The sequence below is a fragment of the Notamacropus eugenii genome, chromosome 2 (genome assembly GCF_028372415.1).
Source record: "Notamacropus eugenii isolate mMacEug1 chromosome 2, mMacEug1.pri_v2, whole genome shotgun sequence".
Taxonomy (NCBI): Eukaryota; Metazoa; Chordata; class Mammalia; order Diprotodontia; family Macropodidae; genus Notamacropus; species Notamacropus eugenii.
The window spans coordinates 46,131,150-46,149,754 of record NC_092873.1 but is presented as its reverse complement, the minus strand read 5'-3'; the positions used below and the strand labels follow the sequence as shown (position 1 = coordinate 46,149,754).

Sequence of the window (18,605 nt, the reverse complement as noted above, 5' to 3'; positions counted from 1 at the left end):
AACTAGCCTTTATACAGCACTTTAAATTTGCAAACAGCTTTACATTTAATAATGCAGGTTCTTCCTCAGCAGATCACCTGACCCCTTTTACCCATAATGTCACCAGTTATGCCAAGGATCTGTGGTCAGAGATCTGTGACTGGAAGGGAACTCAGACACCAGCTAGTCTAACCTTCAGGTGTTACATAGGAGGAAACTGAGACCCACAGAGGTTAAAGGATTTGCCAGTTAGCCTTCACTGATTCCCCCAGCTGCTAGCTTTCTTCACCTTCACATTTTCGTAGAGGTCTTTATCTCAATCTCTTCATTTTCCTTATTGTCCTCTCCCCATATTATATTTATTTGTATAAATTTTGTAACTCAGTGAAGCAGAAGGTAAGCTCCTTGAAGACAAATTTGTTGTTTTTAAAAATAATTTTCATATATCCATTATCAGGCACAGTAATTTTCAATAAGCAATAATTGAATTACATTGAGAGGTAGCAGTCAGTATTAGAGTATTGGATATGGAGTCAGATTTCCTTGGATTTAAATCTGCTCTTTGTTATTTATTAGCTGTGTAATCATGGGTAAGACCCTTGACCTCCTTGGGCCTCAGTTTTCTCATTTGTAAAATGAAGGAGTTGGACTAGACAGTCCCTGGGTTCCCTCTGAGTTCTCTATCATCCTTTGATCCCATGATTTTATGAGTTGTGCCTTTGAAACATGTCAGCTCAGTGATAACCCTTCCTTCTCTTTGTCTTTAAAAAAAATCAAAATAAAGCATACTGATGTAATTACTAATTGGTGGAGAGTAAGTAGAGACATACGATACATATGTTTGTGACAGTTTTCCAGAGGGATGGTATGAGTAGTGCTAAGTAACCAGGCTCATTTTCCCATAATGCAAATGTTATTTGCAAACTATTACTGTAATTGATGCACTAAGCCACCATCCAGTAAATAATGTACTGTATGTGCACAGGAAGTGAGCGAGTAGTCAAGAAATATTAAAGAACAAAACCTCACTCTGAAGAGAAACTCGGTGTAATTATAACCGTTTTGAATTCATATGGCGATGGGAGTTCAATGGGTTGGTTGTCATTCTCTTTAAGGATGCTTGCTGGAGAGAGGGAGGGGTGAGCATGGTCAGATTTCCCTTGCTCTGGACCCATAATTTCGGTAGCATAAAGAACAATATATGTAGATATTTCTTTTGCTTAGGTGGATGGACAACACTAACGTAATTTTCCATTTTTAGAGAGCTGTTTGGGGGCCATGTAGGGAGAGCTTACTTGCTCATGATCACAGAGCTGGTACCTTGAATCAGAGGGAGGTCTTGGAACCAGATTATCTTAACTCTAAGACTTGGGGTCCTCCATTCCTCATAACTGTGCATTTCCCCAGCCTTCTCACTCCCCAGACTTAAGGAAAGAGGTCATTTCACCAAGATTCAGTATCTAGAGACTAGCAGCTGAAGTGAAAAGAGGTTATCAGAGGTAAAGGTACAGTTGAAGAATTTCAAGCTACAATTGGAAAGGACTTCAGAAGACATGAAATCCCTCACTTTACAGATGCGGAAACTGAAACCCAAGGAGGATTTCATTCATTCATTCATTCATTCATTCATTCATTCATTCATTCATTCATTCATTTATTTATATATGTGTGTGTGTGCATGTGTGTGTATATGTGTGTATATCTGTGTATGTATGTATATAACTTGCTCAGGTCATAGCTAATGAATACAATGTTCAAGTCATTAGAATATATACAGTAACAATGTACATATACAGATATATGCAACATATATGTAATGTATGTGTATACACATGCTGTGTATGTAAATAAATGTATGTACATATGTGTATATATAAATAAATGTATACACGCGCACATACACCCCCTTGATTTCATGTATGATTTGCTTTTAGAAGGGTAAGTATCAGAGGTGGAATTCTAGCTCACATCCTTGGATTCCAGAGGTTGGCATACCACCCTTTGGATGTTCTTGGCCCTTCACCCCTAGGCAGCACTTGCCCTCCATCTCTTCACCAAGCCCTGTCCTATCTCTAAGCCTCTTCAGAGTTTCACCACCTACAGGAAGCCCCCTGTGATAGCCCTCCACCTTCCCTCTCCCTTGCTGATTAGTCCTTTCCTTGACTTTCCCCGGCAGCTCAGTTCGCATACTTACTCTATTAATTGGCACTTCCTGATATATTGCTTTATAAGAGCTCTTCAGTCATTTCCCCTGTGCGTAATTAGTGTATAATCAGTCTACCCAACCATACAGCAAAGTCCTTCAGGGCCAGACCTCTCCTCCTCCTCCTCTCCTGCTTTTTCTTCCCATCCTTGGTTTCTCTCCAGAGGGCACAGAACAGTACTGTGCACCCAGTAGCCGCTCACAGCTAATTGTTGTGTGCTGTCAGATGTAGAAAGTTGTTTTTAAATTAATTATCTATCAAGTCTTGTTTGTGTTATTTGGATTAAAAAAAATCCAAAGGAGGCCTCCAGTGGAACTCTTTTGTCTAGGGTGGGTCAAGCCTAGTCAGTAGTTTTGCTTGGTCTAATCTGATCTAATTTATTATATTAGTCCAAGTTCTGGGAGGATTCAGAACCGAAGGTGATGGATATCACCCTTCTGCCTCCCTCTCTTCCTCTGTCTCTGAACTTGGAGGAAAAAATGCTGCTGCTTTTTCTCTGGCTTGTTTCTTGAGGCAGTAGCCCACCTGAAATGGATAGGAAATACTGGTTTTTATACTCTTCCCACATAAAGGCAGCTGCCTAGCCTGGAGTCAGGAGGACCTGAGTTCAAATTGGGCCTCAGATACTTACTAGCTGTGTGACTTTGGGCAAGTCACTTCACCCTGTTTGCCTCAGTTTGCTCCTCTGTAAAATAAGCTGGAGATAGCAAACCGCTCCAGTATCTTTCCCAGGAAAGCCCCAGATGGGGTCACAAAAAACCAGACATGACTGGAAAACAACTGACCAGCAACAATTCTTCACACACGTACATATTACATATGATATATTTCTATTTTCATCTATCTTTATAAACATTATATGTGTGTTCATGTGTTATTTGTCTGTACACACAAACATATATAATTAGAATCATACTATCAAAAACTTAGAACTCTAGGGGACCGTAGTAATTATTCAGTCTAATCTCTTAACATATTGAGGAGGAAACTAAAGTGCACAGAGGTGACAGATCCAGGGTCACACAGAGTAAGTGACCCAGCCAAGATTTGAGCCCAGGTCCTGGGACCCCCAAACCTAGCCCTCATTCCATCATGCCTTTCTGTTTCTTGAATCAATGTATAATTAGTTTCCTGAACAATCATAGATTAAGCTCTTTGTGGATCAGTCCTGCTTCATTCCCATTTTTTGTAGTTTGTGAGTTACATAATTAGGAATCTCTTCCTTATTCTCGTGATAGCATTTTCCAGGAACTCAGATGTATCAGATCATTTTTGTTCACATCTTTTGACTATGTCCCTTTGCTCAATTGTGTCTCCTAATTCAAGGGCATCCCTCTTTGGTTCAGCAATCTGCCCTGATTTTCTAGCATGCAACATATGAATGGCTCCTTGCTGATCATCTTGGCCCAGACCTGTCTTGCCTGGAGCGTCCATGTGCTCACCTGGTTTGCTGATCTTGTCTGGACAGAACGGTTTCTTTTCTGGTTGTTCTGATAGTTGTGCATGTATCTGTTCTTTAAGCTCTTGACCTTTACCCTCAAAGAAAAAATGGTGGTTTAAGAGTGTTTGCTGGACTTCACCATAGTTCTAGGAATGCTAATTTAGGGGAAGTACTCAGATTAGGTTTTTTATGGAGGTATTATATATCATAGAAAGGGAATTTCATTATCTTGTAGAGTTCTGTATGTATGAATAGATAATAATCATAGGTATAGCTATATGCCTGTATGCACACATGAAGATAACAACGGTTTCTTTCGAGTTCCAAGGGATCTTAGGAACAGTCTTGTGCAGGCTAGAGTTGAATAACACTCCCACAGGCATTTTTTACTGAAAAGTGGTCATTCGTCCTTCACTTTAGAATATTTAGCAAGGTGGGCAAAGATTCTGGAGTGGTTTACTATTTCCCTCTCCAACTCATTTTACAGATAAGGGAACTGAGGCAACGAGGGTTAAATGACTTACCCAGGGCCACATAGCTAGTAAGTATCTGAGGCCATATTTGAATTCAGGAAGATCAGTCTTTCCTGACTTCAGGTCAGGTGCTTTCATCACTGAGCTACCTATGATCTTAGGGTGTAAAAACCCTCACCCTAAAATTCCAACTAGGCCTTCTGGTCTTGGTCTTGGCTGAGACTCTGGAAACCTGTTTTACCAAGTGAGGAATGAGCCTGTGTTTGTCTCCAGTTTTGGCAGCAAGCCCTGGCTTCATTCATCCTGGGCTGTGTGCCTTGTAGGTGTACGGAGGAAGTTAGATGATGATAAAATTGGCAGGAATTCTGTCTTCTGAAATGCTGAACTCACATGCTGCTTCCCTTTTCCAGTGGAATTAACAACAGCAAAATAAATTAAAAGGCAGAAAAGGGGGGAAAATAGATGTATTTATTATTAGAAGAAATAAAGGAGATGGAAGTTTCATTTTTGTACTATCAGGTGAAAGTTCTATATTTTGCTTAATTATTTTATGCCTTTGCCATCCGTCCGTACCGTTTCTCAAAAATAAAACATGCAAAGGTCACCTTTCTATTCTCCTGCTGAATCTTAACCCAGGGTCTGTCAGTTTCTCAAATGCTGATGTCAAGCCTTGACTTATTTGTTAGGATTTAACATGTGTGACTGTAATTCAGGAATGAAAAGGATAGTGTGGTGAAATGATGGTCATTCTAGGGGTCAGAGTCAGTACCATTTTTTAAAACACCTCCTATGCGTCATGCACTGTGTGAGGGCATAATCAGGTTCCTATAACCAGGCAGAATAGGGAGTGGTCTGAGCAGGTGTTACTTGCAGAATTGATTTCATATTGCAAGATGATCAGTTTCTGGAGATGGTGATAACCTGGACATCCGCCAGGTGGAGAAGAATGAGCTGAACATTTTGGGGCCTCTCCTTAAACAGTGCAGGATCTGGGGGAAGCTCTCAGATGTCCACCCTTTGCTCTCTCCAACAAGAGGGAGGAAGAAGCCCCAAGGCAAAGGCTGCTGAGGTGGTTTGGGCTGAGGTTGAGTTCATCTTGTATACTGATGGGTATCTGGAGATCTTGGAAGCTAGGGGAGCTGGTGGGAAATTAGCATTACCTAAATTGCCTCCTTCTTTTGGGAAATATGGATAATATTCCTTATGTTATTTATTCTCCAAGATTGTTAGGAAGGCAGAGTAAGGAAAAAAGTACTAGGCTTGGAGTTAGTGAAAATCTGAATTCAAATCCTGCTGTATATTCTAACAAACTGCATGAATCCGAGTTCAAGTTCTAGCCCCACTGCGTACTGTCTGTCTGTGGGAGAAGTTGCTAAACTTATGTATCAGGTGGAAAGTAAGACTTCAAGGTTTCTTCCAGTTCTAAATCACTATTCCTCAGTGATTCTCTCATCACTTGTTGAAGCCCAAGAGATTCTGCTTTGCCAAATATCTGGAAAACTTCTTGCTAGGTAAGTTTGATGATGGTGGTGATTGATGATGATGATTGATGAGGATAGTGATAGCTGCTAACATTTTTGTAGCACTTTATAGTTTGCAGAACATTTTACATGGATTCACTCATTTGATCCTCACAACAACCCTTGAGGTAGGTAATATTATTATCCCTATTTTATAGATGAAGAAACTGAGACGGATAGAAAGAGGTTAAGGTACTTGCTCAGGATCACACAGCCAGGAAGTGTTAGAGGCAAGATTTGAACTCACATCCTGTACTTTATAACTGCATTTTTTGTGTGATTGTGCTCCCTCCTCTTCCTTCATTTTAGTTAGCCCACAGATATTCTGTTTACCCTCGACATGATTTCCTCTACCCTGGCAACTTTGGTTGTCTTTAGTACCAAGAGCCATTCTGAAGGCCTTGGCAAAGTAGCCCAGGAGTCTGCAGAGAGCAGGATGAAGGCTTGAGCACTGATTCCACCTTTTCAGCTGCTCTTACCTTCAGATCCTTTGCCAGAGGAAGCTGTGTGATTCATCCTTAGAGTCATCAGTCCTTGACTCCCTGGGGCCCATTCATGATGGCAGCAGTGACAGGTGAAACAAGCCAGCCTTAGAATTCACTTTTATTTTAAGAGGGAATTTTCTGTTAAAAAGGGGAGTGGGAAGTGGAAGGGGGTACAAAGGGAGGGAGAGAGAAAAGATACCTGATAAACTGATAGCTATCTGCCTGTCTTTTTTTCCCTCCTGGGGGGAAAAGGTTAATTAGAATGGTTAAGTTTAAGTGATTTTTAAAACATAAGCTTGTAATATTACTTTTATTTTTTTCGCTTAAAAAATATGAGTAGGAATGAGGTTTTTGCTAGGAGGGTTTTTCTTGGTGGTTAGCAGTCCCTATCTGTGATATCAGCGTAGGCAGCTTTCAACAGGAAAACTCTCCATCAGTAGAGATCTTTGTACATATTTCATAGTAATTTATACTAGATAGAGAGCAGGGAGGAATCTCAAAAGCAGTCTCATGGATCCCCCTTGGTTTTCAGGTGAATTTTAGATGATTTAATTGAGGATCTGGCAGCTTGGCAAAAACTCTGTTTCCTGGGGTACTTTGTTTCATGACTTTGAACCCAAGGTTTCCTAGCTCAAAGATTCAGCTCCCAGTTCTGTAGGTCACACAACTCCCTCTGTCTTAGTCAAGATAAGAGAGCAAAACATTGGGCTGTGTTTTGATTATGATTTCAGTGATAGTGGAATCAACCCAAGGAGCTGAAGTCGGGGGGCAGTACTGTTGACAAACATGGTGGAAAAGCATATATTGATGATATCATGGCTTTTAGAATGGTTTTGGTTTTCCGCTATCTGATGGAGGGCTCTCCCATCTAGTCCCTATGTCTTTCCTTTTCAGCGGTTCTAGGACTTTCTTCCTGAAATTCAGTGCCAACATACTTGACCTCCAGTTTTTTACCATAAAATAGGAACTCATGTCAATTCCTACTTTTCAACTTTAATTGGCTGTTTGAAATGTGGCATTTTTATAGTAAGGAAAATGAATGTCCAGCTGGTTGTGGACAGTACTTTTATTGTGATAGAATCTAGCATGGCGATTTATTCCTAGAATTTTTCATATGAGTACGCACAAATGAATCACTCGCCTTTTTCTATCCACCTGAAATTTTCTTTTCCTGAAATGCCCACTCCTGTGGTTTCTTCCGAATTTTATCTGTCATTACATCGACTTTTTCTTCAGTGACTTTATATGGAAAATCTTCAATGCATCCTTCATGTAGGACGGTAAATACAGTGTCATCCTTATTGATAAGGTATCTTGTGATGATACTCATATCCATTCAAAATGATAGTGTTATTTTTGTGCTTCTCCAGTTGTCTGAGTACAAGAATTAAGTATCTTTAAAAATGAAACCAAAGAGACACTTCCTTCTATTATGTCATATATGTAGCAAGCACACAATTTGCTCTTCCGTTAAATGAGCATGATTATTGGAATAGACAATTTCTAGGGTTCTTTCCAGAAATGTTTGGTGATGAAAACACAGGAGGCAGTGTGCCATAGTGGATATAGAGTGGGCGATGCAAGCTGGAACACCTGAGTTCAAGCGCTGCCTTTAATATGTAACGACCGTGTGACCTTGGTCAAATCCTCTAAGTTCTCAGTTATCCAAGCATCTGATAAGTTTCAAAGAAGATGTTGATCTAGAATGGTAGAGGGAGGTCCTTCCCTTCAACCCCTTACACCACTGAAATCACAGGTGTGGGTACACACATGCATACGTATATTTAGTCAGTCAGTAAGCATTTATAGAGTGCCTACTGTATGTCCAGACTCTGTACTAAGCGATGGGGATTCAAAAAAAATAAGGCAAACAAACAAACACAAAACAAACCACAAACTAGTCCCTGCTCTTTAAGAGCTCATATTCTATTGGAGATAGAAAGACAGACAGACACACACACACACACATACACACGCACACTCACACACTATAGTTCTGTTTTGCCAAACATTCAGTCGAATGTGATGTCATTGCTGAGAACTGGATGTGTACTCAGAAGGCCTGGTTTAAACAACAGTCTTCACTGCTTATTATTAATATATAATATTCACCACTTATTATAATCTTCTTTGTGACCGTGGGTAATTCATCCAACCTCTCTCAGAACAAGTTTCCTTATGTCCAAAATGAGAGGTTGGATCACAGTCATTTCCAGCTCTAAAACTGTAATATTTTGGATTCCTCTCCCCTTTCCCCATTCTCCCATCCTTCTCTTTCTCTCTTTTCTCCCTCCACTAATTTTTTAATTATCTACTTGGTGCAAATAAATAGTCCTAGAATGTTTTGGAAAATCAAGACAACTCTTAAGAGGAAATGAGCTGAAATCTGTGTCTGTAAAACTCCCATTCTCTGATCTGCCTTGTGGTTAGTACACAGTCATTTCTATCTCCACCTTCTATCTCTCATCTGCTGGACACCTACCACTGAGCTTCAGGAAACTGGCATGAGCGAACTGTAAAGAAGATTTTCAGGAATTGAGGAAAGACTGAGCTGAGCGTCACTAGGTTGAACTGCTCTTGCAAAGGGTGTGAGTAGATGAATTATATGTTATAAAGACTTTAAAAGATGGAATTTTAAAAACGTTTTTTGTTTAACTTCCCATTAACCTGAAAGTTAAATTTATCACCATACTCCAGTTTTTGAGCATTTTAGGCCATGGGGGATTTGACTCACCTGATTCTGCTGGATCCTTGTGCAATGAAAAAAGGTCTCAGTTTGGATTCTCAGGACTAGTGTTTGAATCGGGAGTCTTATGGGTGGGATCCGATGACCTCAGAGTCAATGAGATCACAGGCTAAGGTTTTTAAAAAGGGAGTGTGTGTGTGTGTGTGTGTGTGTGTGTGTGTGTGTGTGTGTGTGTGTGTGTGTGTGTGTTTGTAAAGAAATATACATTTTCAAACACATAATTTGGGATGGGGCCATGTTGGTGGAAGAGGGGTATCATGAAATCTGAGGCTGAGTTTGAAATCAGAACACCTGAATTTGGAATTCTCACTCCCCAGTAACCTTAGGCAAACGACTTCCCATCTGTGGACCTCAGTTTCTTCTTTTAAACGGATGGGGTAGGACATGATGGTTTCCGAAGCTGTTGTTCACATTGTCATTCTCGTCTACCCGTCTCCTTTTCCTTGTTCTTGTACTTTTCTGTCTGGCTTTCAGACTGTGTGATGTCTTTAGCCTCATACAGGGTCCTCCCTTGCCTCCTGACATTTGCTGAAGAGGTTTCTGGCTGTGTAAAGTGGCCTCTTGCTTTTTCCACCCCTTTCCCTCCCAAGCTCCCCCTGCAAAGGGGGTGCCCCCTCATCTTCCTTGCTTCCATCTGGGGAGGCTTAATGAGCTAATGCTGGCCAGATGAACAAGAGCCCTGTAGAATGTTCCCGGGAACTGCGGCGGCGGCTGCAAAATGTCACCCTCATTTTCTCCAGACCTGCTGTTGCCAAGTTCCCTGCATGCCAGCAGCCTTTTCTAATGGTGGCAGGAAAGAGAAAAGGGTGAAACTGGGGAGGAACCCAGCTGCCCCCTCAAAGTGGCTTCTGCAGCAAGAGAATTTAAGACAGAAATGCATTCAATCATTCAATTTATGCCAGAGAAGCAAGCCGCCCCCCTCCCCTTTAAAGCAATGCAATATCTCTCTCTCTCTCTCTCTCTCTCTCTCTCTCTCTCTCTCTCTCTCTCTCTCTCTCTCTCTCTGTCTCTCTCTCTCTCTCTCTGTCTCTCTCTCTCTCTCTGTCTCTCTCTCTCTCTCTCTCTGTCTCTCTCTCTCTCTCTCTCTCTCTCTCTCTCTCTCTCTCTCTCTCTCTCTCTCTCTTTTTAGAGGGTCTAGAAGTGGCTGGGAAATGAATATAGGGAAAGGCTGCTGCCTGTTCCCCTTTTGGGGGCTGAGGGGTTAAGGCCTGGGCCCTGGCCTGAAGGAAACGAGGCTGTTGTCAGAATAATGTTTAGCCAGGTGTTAATCTGTGTCCACAGGGAGAGTGCTGGAATTCATTATTCATCCCGTAGGGTTGGGAGGTGGGGTGGGGTGGAGAGGCCCTCCTTCTGGGAGGGTGCCAGGGCCAAGGCCAGCCTCCCGGCTCTACTGACATGTGCCATTTGTGATGAATGCAGCTGAAGTCCATTTGAGGAATTCTCTTGTCAGACAGCCAAGGGAGAAACAGAGAAAGAGGGAGGGGGAGGGAGGGAGAGGGGGAGAGAGAGAGAGAGGGAGAGGGGGAGAGAGAGAGAGAGAGAGAGAGAGAGAGAGAGAGAGAGAGAGAGAGAGAGAGAGAGAGAGAGAGAGAGAGAGAGAGAAGCTAAGCAAGGCATTCACAGGGTGTAGTTTCAGAATCCAGATCACACACAGTGTTAAGGGCTAAGGTGTGCAGCGGGGGAGGGGGGGCACAGAACCAGGAAAGGGAAGTCAGCCTTCAGAGAGATCCTTCCTCTCTTTCCTTCATCTCTTCTTGTCCTTGGAGAAAGCCTGCATCCAGAGGAAATCCTTGCAGACTCACGCTGCCTTTCACTCAGAGCAGTGAGAGTTCCTTGGAGTCCCCCCTCTCCTTCTCTTATCCATCCTGCTCCCCCTCCCCCATCTCCCTGAGGGCGGGAGGTGAGACGATGATAAAGTCGAGTTGGTTTTATGTCAAGTTCAAGTATGCGGAGAAGGTAAGTCAATATGTTTTCTTCTGCGGCTTTTCCCACCAGAGACCTGCTGTCTCCCTGTAGTCTCCTCTTGCTGACAGGTCCCTCTGGCTGCTGGCAACTAAGACGGTTGAGGAGTTTTCCTCCAGAATCTATTTCCCATGGCTTGCTGGTCTGGGGATGGAAGAGTGTTGGGCAGGGCTATGCACTTGAATCTGACATAGCCCAGCCTGCTCCGGAATTGGAGCCAACCTAAATAAAGAAGCAGGTCTTACGGATGTGTTTCTGAAGCCTTTATTAGGAGCATTGAAAATCGTATGTGTATGTGTATGTGTGTGTGTATGTGTTGTATACTATATATGTGCATGTATTTATATATACGTGTCTGTATATGTGTGTATATCTATATGTATGTGTGTATATTTCTGTATATGTATATATGTGTATGTACCTGTGTGTATTTCTGTATATGTATGTGTGTATATCTATATGTGCTCATGTGTCTATACATGTGTATATATCTACATGTGTTTCTAGTGTGTATATATCTGTGTCTATCTCTGTATATGTCTACATATGTATGTCTATGTGTGTATCCATATATATGTATACACATATTCTCATATATACAGAAATATAATTCTTTAGGAACAAGAAAGAAAAGTTTAACTGTTTTTATTGGGAAGAACCTTGATAAAAGGGACCCCTCTCCCCCAGAACACAGTATGCAGTGTGACCCCTTTATCTTCCGAAATGACTGTTTCTTCACATATTCAGGCATGTACTGCCATTTGCATCAGGGTGTGGTGGGGAGCGGACCCTAAACTTCTGGCCAAAGGAGAATTAATTGACACGTCTGTTGTCTGTTCTATGTACAGTTTGTTGAAAGATGAATGAGCAGGAATTGGGTCGTATTGTGCTGGGGTTTATCTTGTTGGGGTGATGTTTCTGAAGATGAGAATTGCCCCCTGGCTTCATCTCAGCTTAGGAGTAAACACCTTAACTATTTGTGATCTAATGTTTTTTAAAGAAGAATAAACTGATTTTTACTTTTAGATTGTGTGTCTCCTTCTCTTTCCCCAAGTTCTCATGTAGAAAAAGTGGTGGTGTTTGGAAGTGAGGAATTGTGGGTTCTGATCCTAATCTGTGTAATCATGGACAAGCCATTTTTGGCCTCTTTGGGACTCCCACCTCTTCCTCCAGAAAATGCTGTGGTTGGGATCCATGGTTTCTAACATTCCTTCTGGCTTTAAATCCAAGAGGGTCATCCATATCATTTAATTCCACTATGTCCAGCACATAGTAGGCCTCTAACAAATGCTTTCTGATGGATGGTTGATTGGTCTTATAATACTCCCCCACATTTTCCTTCTGTACTATTAAGCGTATTGCGTGTATTTCGCATGACCTTGGGGAAGTCACTTGAACTAGCCCTTCATTGCCTATATCTTTATATGCCTGCAGTTATTTTTTATATTGTCTCTCCTATTAGGATGTGAGCCCAGTGCCTGGCACATAGTAAATGCTTAATAAATTGTTATTGACTGACAGTCTGGGCCTCAGTTTCCTCATCTGCAAAATGAGATGATGTGTGAGGTTCCTACCAGCTTTCTATCTCCAACTTGATCCTCGAAGGAGAGCATGCAGTTTCTTCTTGTGGAGATTTTCATTCTTGTTATCTAGGCACACGGAGGCGTCCAGGAATTCCTTTCTGTGGTGGGTGGCCAGGGCTGTGGACTGGCAGTGTGATTCTGTGGAGAGACTCTGAACTTCCTCTTCTTGGAGGTATTCCTTCCCTGGGCTGTGTCCACCTATTGGGGGCAATCAGGATTTCTCTGTGGAATCAAACAGAAGCCGTGACTTACAGATCAAGAAGGATAAAAAAAATGGTGAATCAGGGTTTGATCTGGCCCAGACTCCCTGAGGCAGATGAAGAATCACCCTTTCCGCCGAAGAAGAGACACTCTTGGAGGTGGAAGCACACCATGACTGCCATGCCTTGTTTGCTCCCTGCGATGGAGCAAGACGATTTTCATTTCAAAGGTTCACCCTGTAACCCCTCCCGCCCCCATCTCCATCAGCACAGCTCTTCTGGCCCAGAGATTGTTGTCTCTGCAATGTTATACTTCTGTTTACAAGATCTTGAAGAGTTAATGGTACGGTTTGGGACTTGCTCATTTCTCCTGGGGACAGAGTTATTTCCCTTCTAGCATTCTCCCACTGATTAATGTTTGATTGGAAATTCTGGAGATCATTTTAAGTGTATTTTGTTCGTAAATCTTTTCTTCTCTCATCCCATATGTCCGTGTATATAAGACAGAAACCCAAACTGGGAGTAGGAGGTGTGTTTGACTGCTTAGGGCCATTATCCCCTACCCTGCAGTCTCCTTTGCTTTTTTTGCTCTTAAATGTGGCAAAGTCAGTAAATTGCTACAATAAAACAGCACTATCCTCTTGAGTGTCCTCCTGTCCCCAGTCTAGGACAGGAAGCAGTCTTACACCATGGCACAAATTTAAGAGAAAACTAAGTATTATTAAGTTTTCCAATTAAGAAAATCCTCGTGAGATGGGAAACAGTGGATAAGTTCAATGGATTTCTAAACTTGGATGCTCCTCAGAGCCCTGGATTCTTATCCAGCTTCTGACATTTAGTAGCTGTGACTCAGGACAAATCGATTTCCCTTTCTGGCACCATTTTCCTATCGGTAAAGTGGGGGGCAGTTTGACTAAAGTATGGGCTTCCTAAGCTGGGATCCAGAGTCTTACTTTTCTTATTGTAATAACTATTTCAGTATAATTGGTTTTGTCTAGAATCTTATGTATTTGAGAGCATCATGGGCTATTCCAGACAGCTGGAAGGGCCGGAGCACAAGAAAAGTGAAGACATCTTAGCCTAGAGGATTGTCAAAGGCCTTGGAGCTCGAATTGCCTTGGGGTTTTCTGATGACTGGGAAAAGGGAAAGAGAAGAGGTTAGGTTTCTTTTACCCTGTGGAGGCACTGCTCCAGGGGATGGTGGTGATGCTGAGAATATGAACAGTGATAGCTAAGGCTGGCCATTTCTGGAGCGCTTTGAGGTTGGCTATCTTTTTAGGGAAAGAGGGTAGCACAGTGGCCTCTGGATTCAGATTCTGCATTTGACAGAACCATAGTGACCGTGGTGAGTCATGGGCCCTCCTTCGGCCTCAGTTTTCTTTTCTGTAAAATGACCATTTTAGACGCCATGTGTTGGGCTGAGGTTCCTCCCGCCTCTTGCTCTGTGATCCTGTCTGTCTAGTGATTCATTTAGACCAGAGAGTCTCCAGAATAGGACCCTCCTCTGATCATGGGGGCTTCCCAGTAACATTAGGAGAGAGTTTAGGAGTATCACCACACCCATTTTACAGATGAGGAGATTTAGGTTCAGAGAAAGTAAAAGATCTGCCCAAGCTCACATATCTCGTCCATATCAGAAGTGGGATCGGTGCCCACGTTGCTCCGCCTATCTCGTATGCAATAACTTTATTTCAGTATAATTGGTTTCCTCTGGAATCCCTCGTAGGGTGCTAGATGGCACAAGTGGATAGAATACTGGCCTTGGAATCAGGAAAAATCTTCCTGGGTTCAAACCCCGAGACAGATACTTCCTAGCTGTGTCATCTTGGGTGACTCACTTGACCCTGTTTGCCTCAGTTTCCTTATCTGTCAGATAAGCTGAAGAAGAAAATGGCAAACCCCTCTAATGTCTTTGCCAAGAAAACCCCAAATGGGGTCATGAAGTGCTTCGGACGCGACTGAAATGACTGAACAACAACAAAAAATTCTGTGTATTTTAAAGTATTATTCTGAGGAGGGGTTCGTAGGCTTCATCAGAGAGCCTGGTGAAGGTTGACTTTGAGCAATTTGAATTTGCTCGTTCAATATTTTTCCCCTATGTTCAGATTTACTCTTAAAGTCCTATGACCTGTTGAGTGTGGGTGTGAGTGAACTGTGGGGGAGAAAAAAGTAACACTGAAGTTCTGGTCTTTCTAAAAACCTTTTAAGAAACCTTGATTTTGTATCCTTTAATCACCAACCCTGTCCTTTGAGAAAGTTTATCCCTGGGATTTCCTTCCCCTTCTTTTCAGACATTATTCCCCTTTCTCCTTCTAAACAGTAGTCTCATTCTTTTGCAGAAACTTCATTGCCCTGAGAGGGTTTTTTTCTTTTCTTTTCTTCTTTTTTTTGGCCTGCCTTTATGACAGTTTGAGTTTTTGCATATTAACTGTCATTACAGGGCCATTATGGGGCAAAGTATAGGAGGTTTTACCAGGATTGAACAAAATACCCCAGCTCCCCTTCCTTTGGAGACTGATCTATCCTTTGTCCCATAGAACTAGCCTGATCCTTAGGCAGCCGTGATGGTTTTGTACCATTTATTAACAATGATAGTAAAATAACAATAAAAGTTGCATTTGTAGAGTGTTTTAAGATTTGCAAAGCATTTTACATGTGTTTTATCTGATTTGATTCTGACAACAACTCTGTGAAGCAGGGTATGTTCTTGCCTGTGTGTTAAGATGAGGAAACTGAGGCTGACAGGTTTAGTGACATGTCCAAGGGTCTCACAGCACAGAAGTGTCTGCGGTAGCAGAACTCAGGTCTTTCTGAGTCGAAGTCTTTTCCCTCTGCCACTTTTTTAAAAAAAAGTAAGTACAGAGAATTTTCAGATATGGAGTCTGTCTACATTGTTTTTATTGGGTTTCAAAATAATTGATGTATTTTTTCTAACACTTATATTTCCGAACACATCTCCCTGATCTCTGCTGTCCTCTCCAAAGAGCCATAATCCCCTATAACAAAGACTGGAAAAGAAAATGGGTGGGGAGGGGAAGCAGGGGAAATGAGTTCAGCAAAACTAAGCAATACATCAACAGAGGCTGATAGTGTTCAGACCCATAGTCCACCACCTCTGCAAGATGAGAGTGAGGTGTATTCCTTTGATTCTTCTTCAGAGACAAGCTTCATTAATTGAATTACACAGCTTTCAGTGTCTTCTCCTTCTCCTTTCTTGTCAGGTTTCTTACAATCAAGTTCTCCCTTTTCCTTTTAATTCTCTTTGACCATTTGTGTTAAGGGCTCCACCTCTAATTTATCTTAAATTGATCCTTCACTGGTACTGTTTCAAAAGGTTCTCAGACTCATGTGCCTCCTGTTACAAAATGTTGAGAATCTGTGACTTTCTTTGCTTCAGACATTGCCTTTCCCCCTGCAACACAATCTCCTCTACACATCTACCCTCCTCCCCGGTCTTTGAGAACTTTCTTGGCTCAAAAATTAAACCTTTTGCATCTCATCCTCAGAGAGCAGATGTGGAGACTCATTCCTTGGAACAGTCACAGACCAAAGCCTTTGTAGCTTGGACATACTAAGGGCAGCTAGTTGGCACAGTGGATAGGGCACCAGCTAGACTCAGGAAGACTCATCTTTCTGAGTTCAAATCCAGTCTCAGACACTTAGTAGTTGGGTAACCCTGGACAAGTCACTTTTTTCTGTTTGCCTAAGTTTCCTCATCTGTCAAATGAGCTGTAGAAGGAAATGGCAAACTGCTTCAGCATCTTTGTCAACAGTACCCTAGATGAGGTCATGGAGACCAGGACCCATTGAAACAACTGAACAGGAACCAATATGCAATTATGTACTTTTCTGATTTGGGGGTCTCCCTGATATGGGGAAAGCTCATAAAAGCAGCTTTGCCCCTGGAAGAGGGATCCAGTGGCCTGTTGCACTGCAAATTGTATAAAAGCTTCCATAGACCATTGCAACCAATTCAGTGTTACTTTTGTAATGTATTTTGTAATGTACAGTATGATTTTGATGAGGTGCTTGGGTGCTGGGTGCCAAAGAAATGATGCTATTTGAGAGGGTCAGGGACACCTCCCCCAAAGACTGGACTACTAGACAGGGTCATCTGGAATGAATTCATGGACTCAAGCATTTTTAAGTCAAGGTGGCAAAGGTTTATTGTAATGCTAGTATGGTAGGCAGAGCTCCTTAAGGAACTTGCAGCCTAACAGGAGTTATCAGAAAATATCAGAAAAGTAGTGGATTATGTTAGCAAGTATGCTAATTAGGTGATAACTTACAACCTTGGTCACAGGCATCATTCACTACTGGAAACCAGGGAAAGGACTACCTCTGTAGCAAGGTAGCTTTGAGAGTTGATGTCTAATAGCTTGATCTCTGGACTGAATATGATAACTTTGGGAATCAATGCATGATGATTCTCCGGTTACAAGATAGTCCTGTTTTTACAAGAGAATTACTTCAGAGGCCAGCTTGTTCTTGTGATGGGGAAAGGCAGTTTGTCTTACTGGAGCCCACTCATGAGTTATTGCTAGGCATAGTGTCCTTGGGGACACTTGGGGAGAAAACTGTCAGGAATAGGGTCCTACCACAAGCACCCAAACATCCCTTCTATGTGAGTTACTTTCAAAATTTGGCAACTTGGGGGATGGGAGAAGAATCTAATTTGGTTTCATCGTGGAGCACAGACTTTGGGATCACAGAATCCAGGTTCAGATTATGATAAATGCTTGCTACTTGTGTGACTTCCCTGGGACTCAGTTTCTTTGTGAAATTAAGAGATTGAACTCGATGGATTTTGAGTTTCCTTCTCTCTGTTGATGTGTTTCCATGAGCTTGTGATCATCACTAGATGTTATTAAATATGTACTTTGTGCCAGGTACAGTACAAGGCAATGGGGATACAAAGAAAAAGTCTCTGCCCTTGGGAAGTTCAGAGTTTTATCAGGGGAGATAACAAATGCAGAAGAAATATGTGGGCCAAAAGTCTTGGTGCAGCTTTAATCCTTAATGAATTAGTAAGCTTAATAAGTTTTAATGAGCTGAAAACTGCACTAAACTTTGGGGACTCCTTGTATAAAAAGAAAAAATAATGCAAAGTGGTCTGGAGGACGAGGCTTAGCTCCTGAGGGGATCACAAAAGGCTTCATCTTGAATGAGACCCTGCTTATGTCTTCAAGGGATTCTAGGAGTAAGACGTGAGATGAGAACACATTTCAGATTGGAGTTTTATCAAGGGAGATGGCATGGCCACAAGCATGTTCGGAACATAAGTTCCAGATGATCTGGGGAGCCAAGGCATGTCAGAAGAGAAGATGAGAATGGTGGTGCTTGAGCTGAGTCCTGAAGGAAACCCTTTTGGGATTCCAAGTCACCAGAATTGAGGAAGGCGTGGAGGGCAAGCCTTGCAAACGTCCAGAGGTCAGAGATAACAGTGTTCTGTTCATGGAACAGTGACAAGATGTGTTTGACACATGCCATAACATAGAGGAGAGTCAAAATGTATCATGCGGCTAGAAAGGCATGTTGGTGCCCGTTTGTGGAGGCCTCAGTGCCAAACAGAGGCATTTCAATTTCACCATAGAGGTAACAGGGATCTGGTGAGTGTCACTGATTAGGATAGCGGCAGGGCCAGACTCAGCCTTGAAGAAAATCATATGGGCAGCTTTGCGGGGGATGGTTTGAAGGGGACAGAGACTTGGGGCAAGGAGACCAATTAGTCTGTTCTGTCAGTCTTGGGAGAGCTGGTGAGATCCTGAAGTAGGAGAGGGACAGGAGAGGAAGAGGAGGAGGAATAAGTAGTATTTATGTGACACTTTATAGTTTGCAGAAGACTTTCCATGTATTATCTCTTCATCCTCACAATAGGGAGGTAGAGGCAAAAGACAGGTGAAGAAACTTGTCCAGGATCACTCAGCTAATAAGCCTCTGAGGTAGGGTTTGAGCTCAGGTCTTAAATCTAACATTCTAGATGTATTATATGACCTAGGAGCAGGTGCAAGA

At 42.2% G+C, this 18,605-nt stretch overlaps 1 protein-coding gene across 4 annotated transcripts in view; it reads left to right on the top strand.

Annotated features, from left to right (window-relative positions):
* AUTS2 (activator of transcription and developmental regulator AUTS2) overlaps window positions 1-18,605 on the top strand; it is a 1,242,623-nt gene that overhangs the window by 373,173 nt on the left and 850,845 nt on the right. Inside the window, exon 1 of one of the 4 annotated variants that reach the window (XM_072640121.1) lies at window positions 10,417-10,804. The exons of the other annotated variants lie outside the window; for them this stretch is intronic. Coding sequence (XP_072496222.1) covers window positions 10,757-10,804 — 48 coding nt within the window. The 5' untranslated portion in view covers window positions 10,417-10,756. Of the gene's footprint in view, window positions 1-10,416; window positions 10,805-18,605 lie in introns of those variants that run through there. 4 annotated transcript variants of the gene reach the window in all.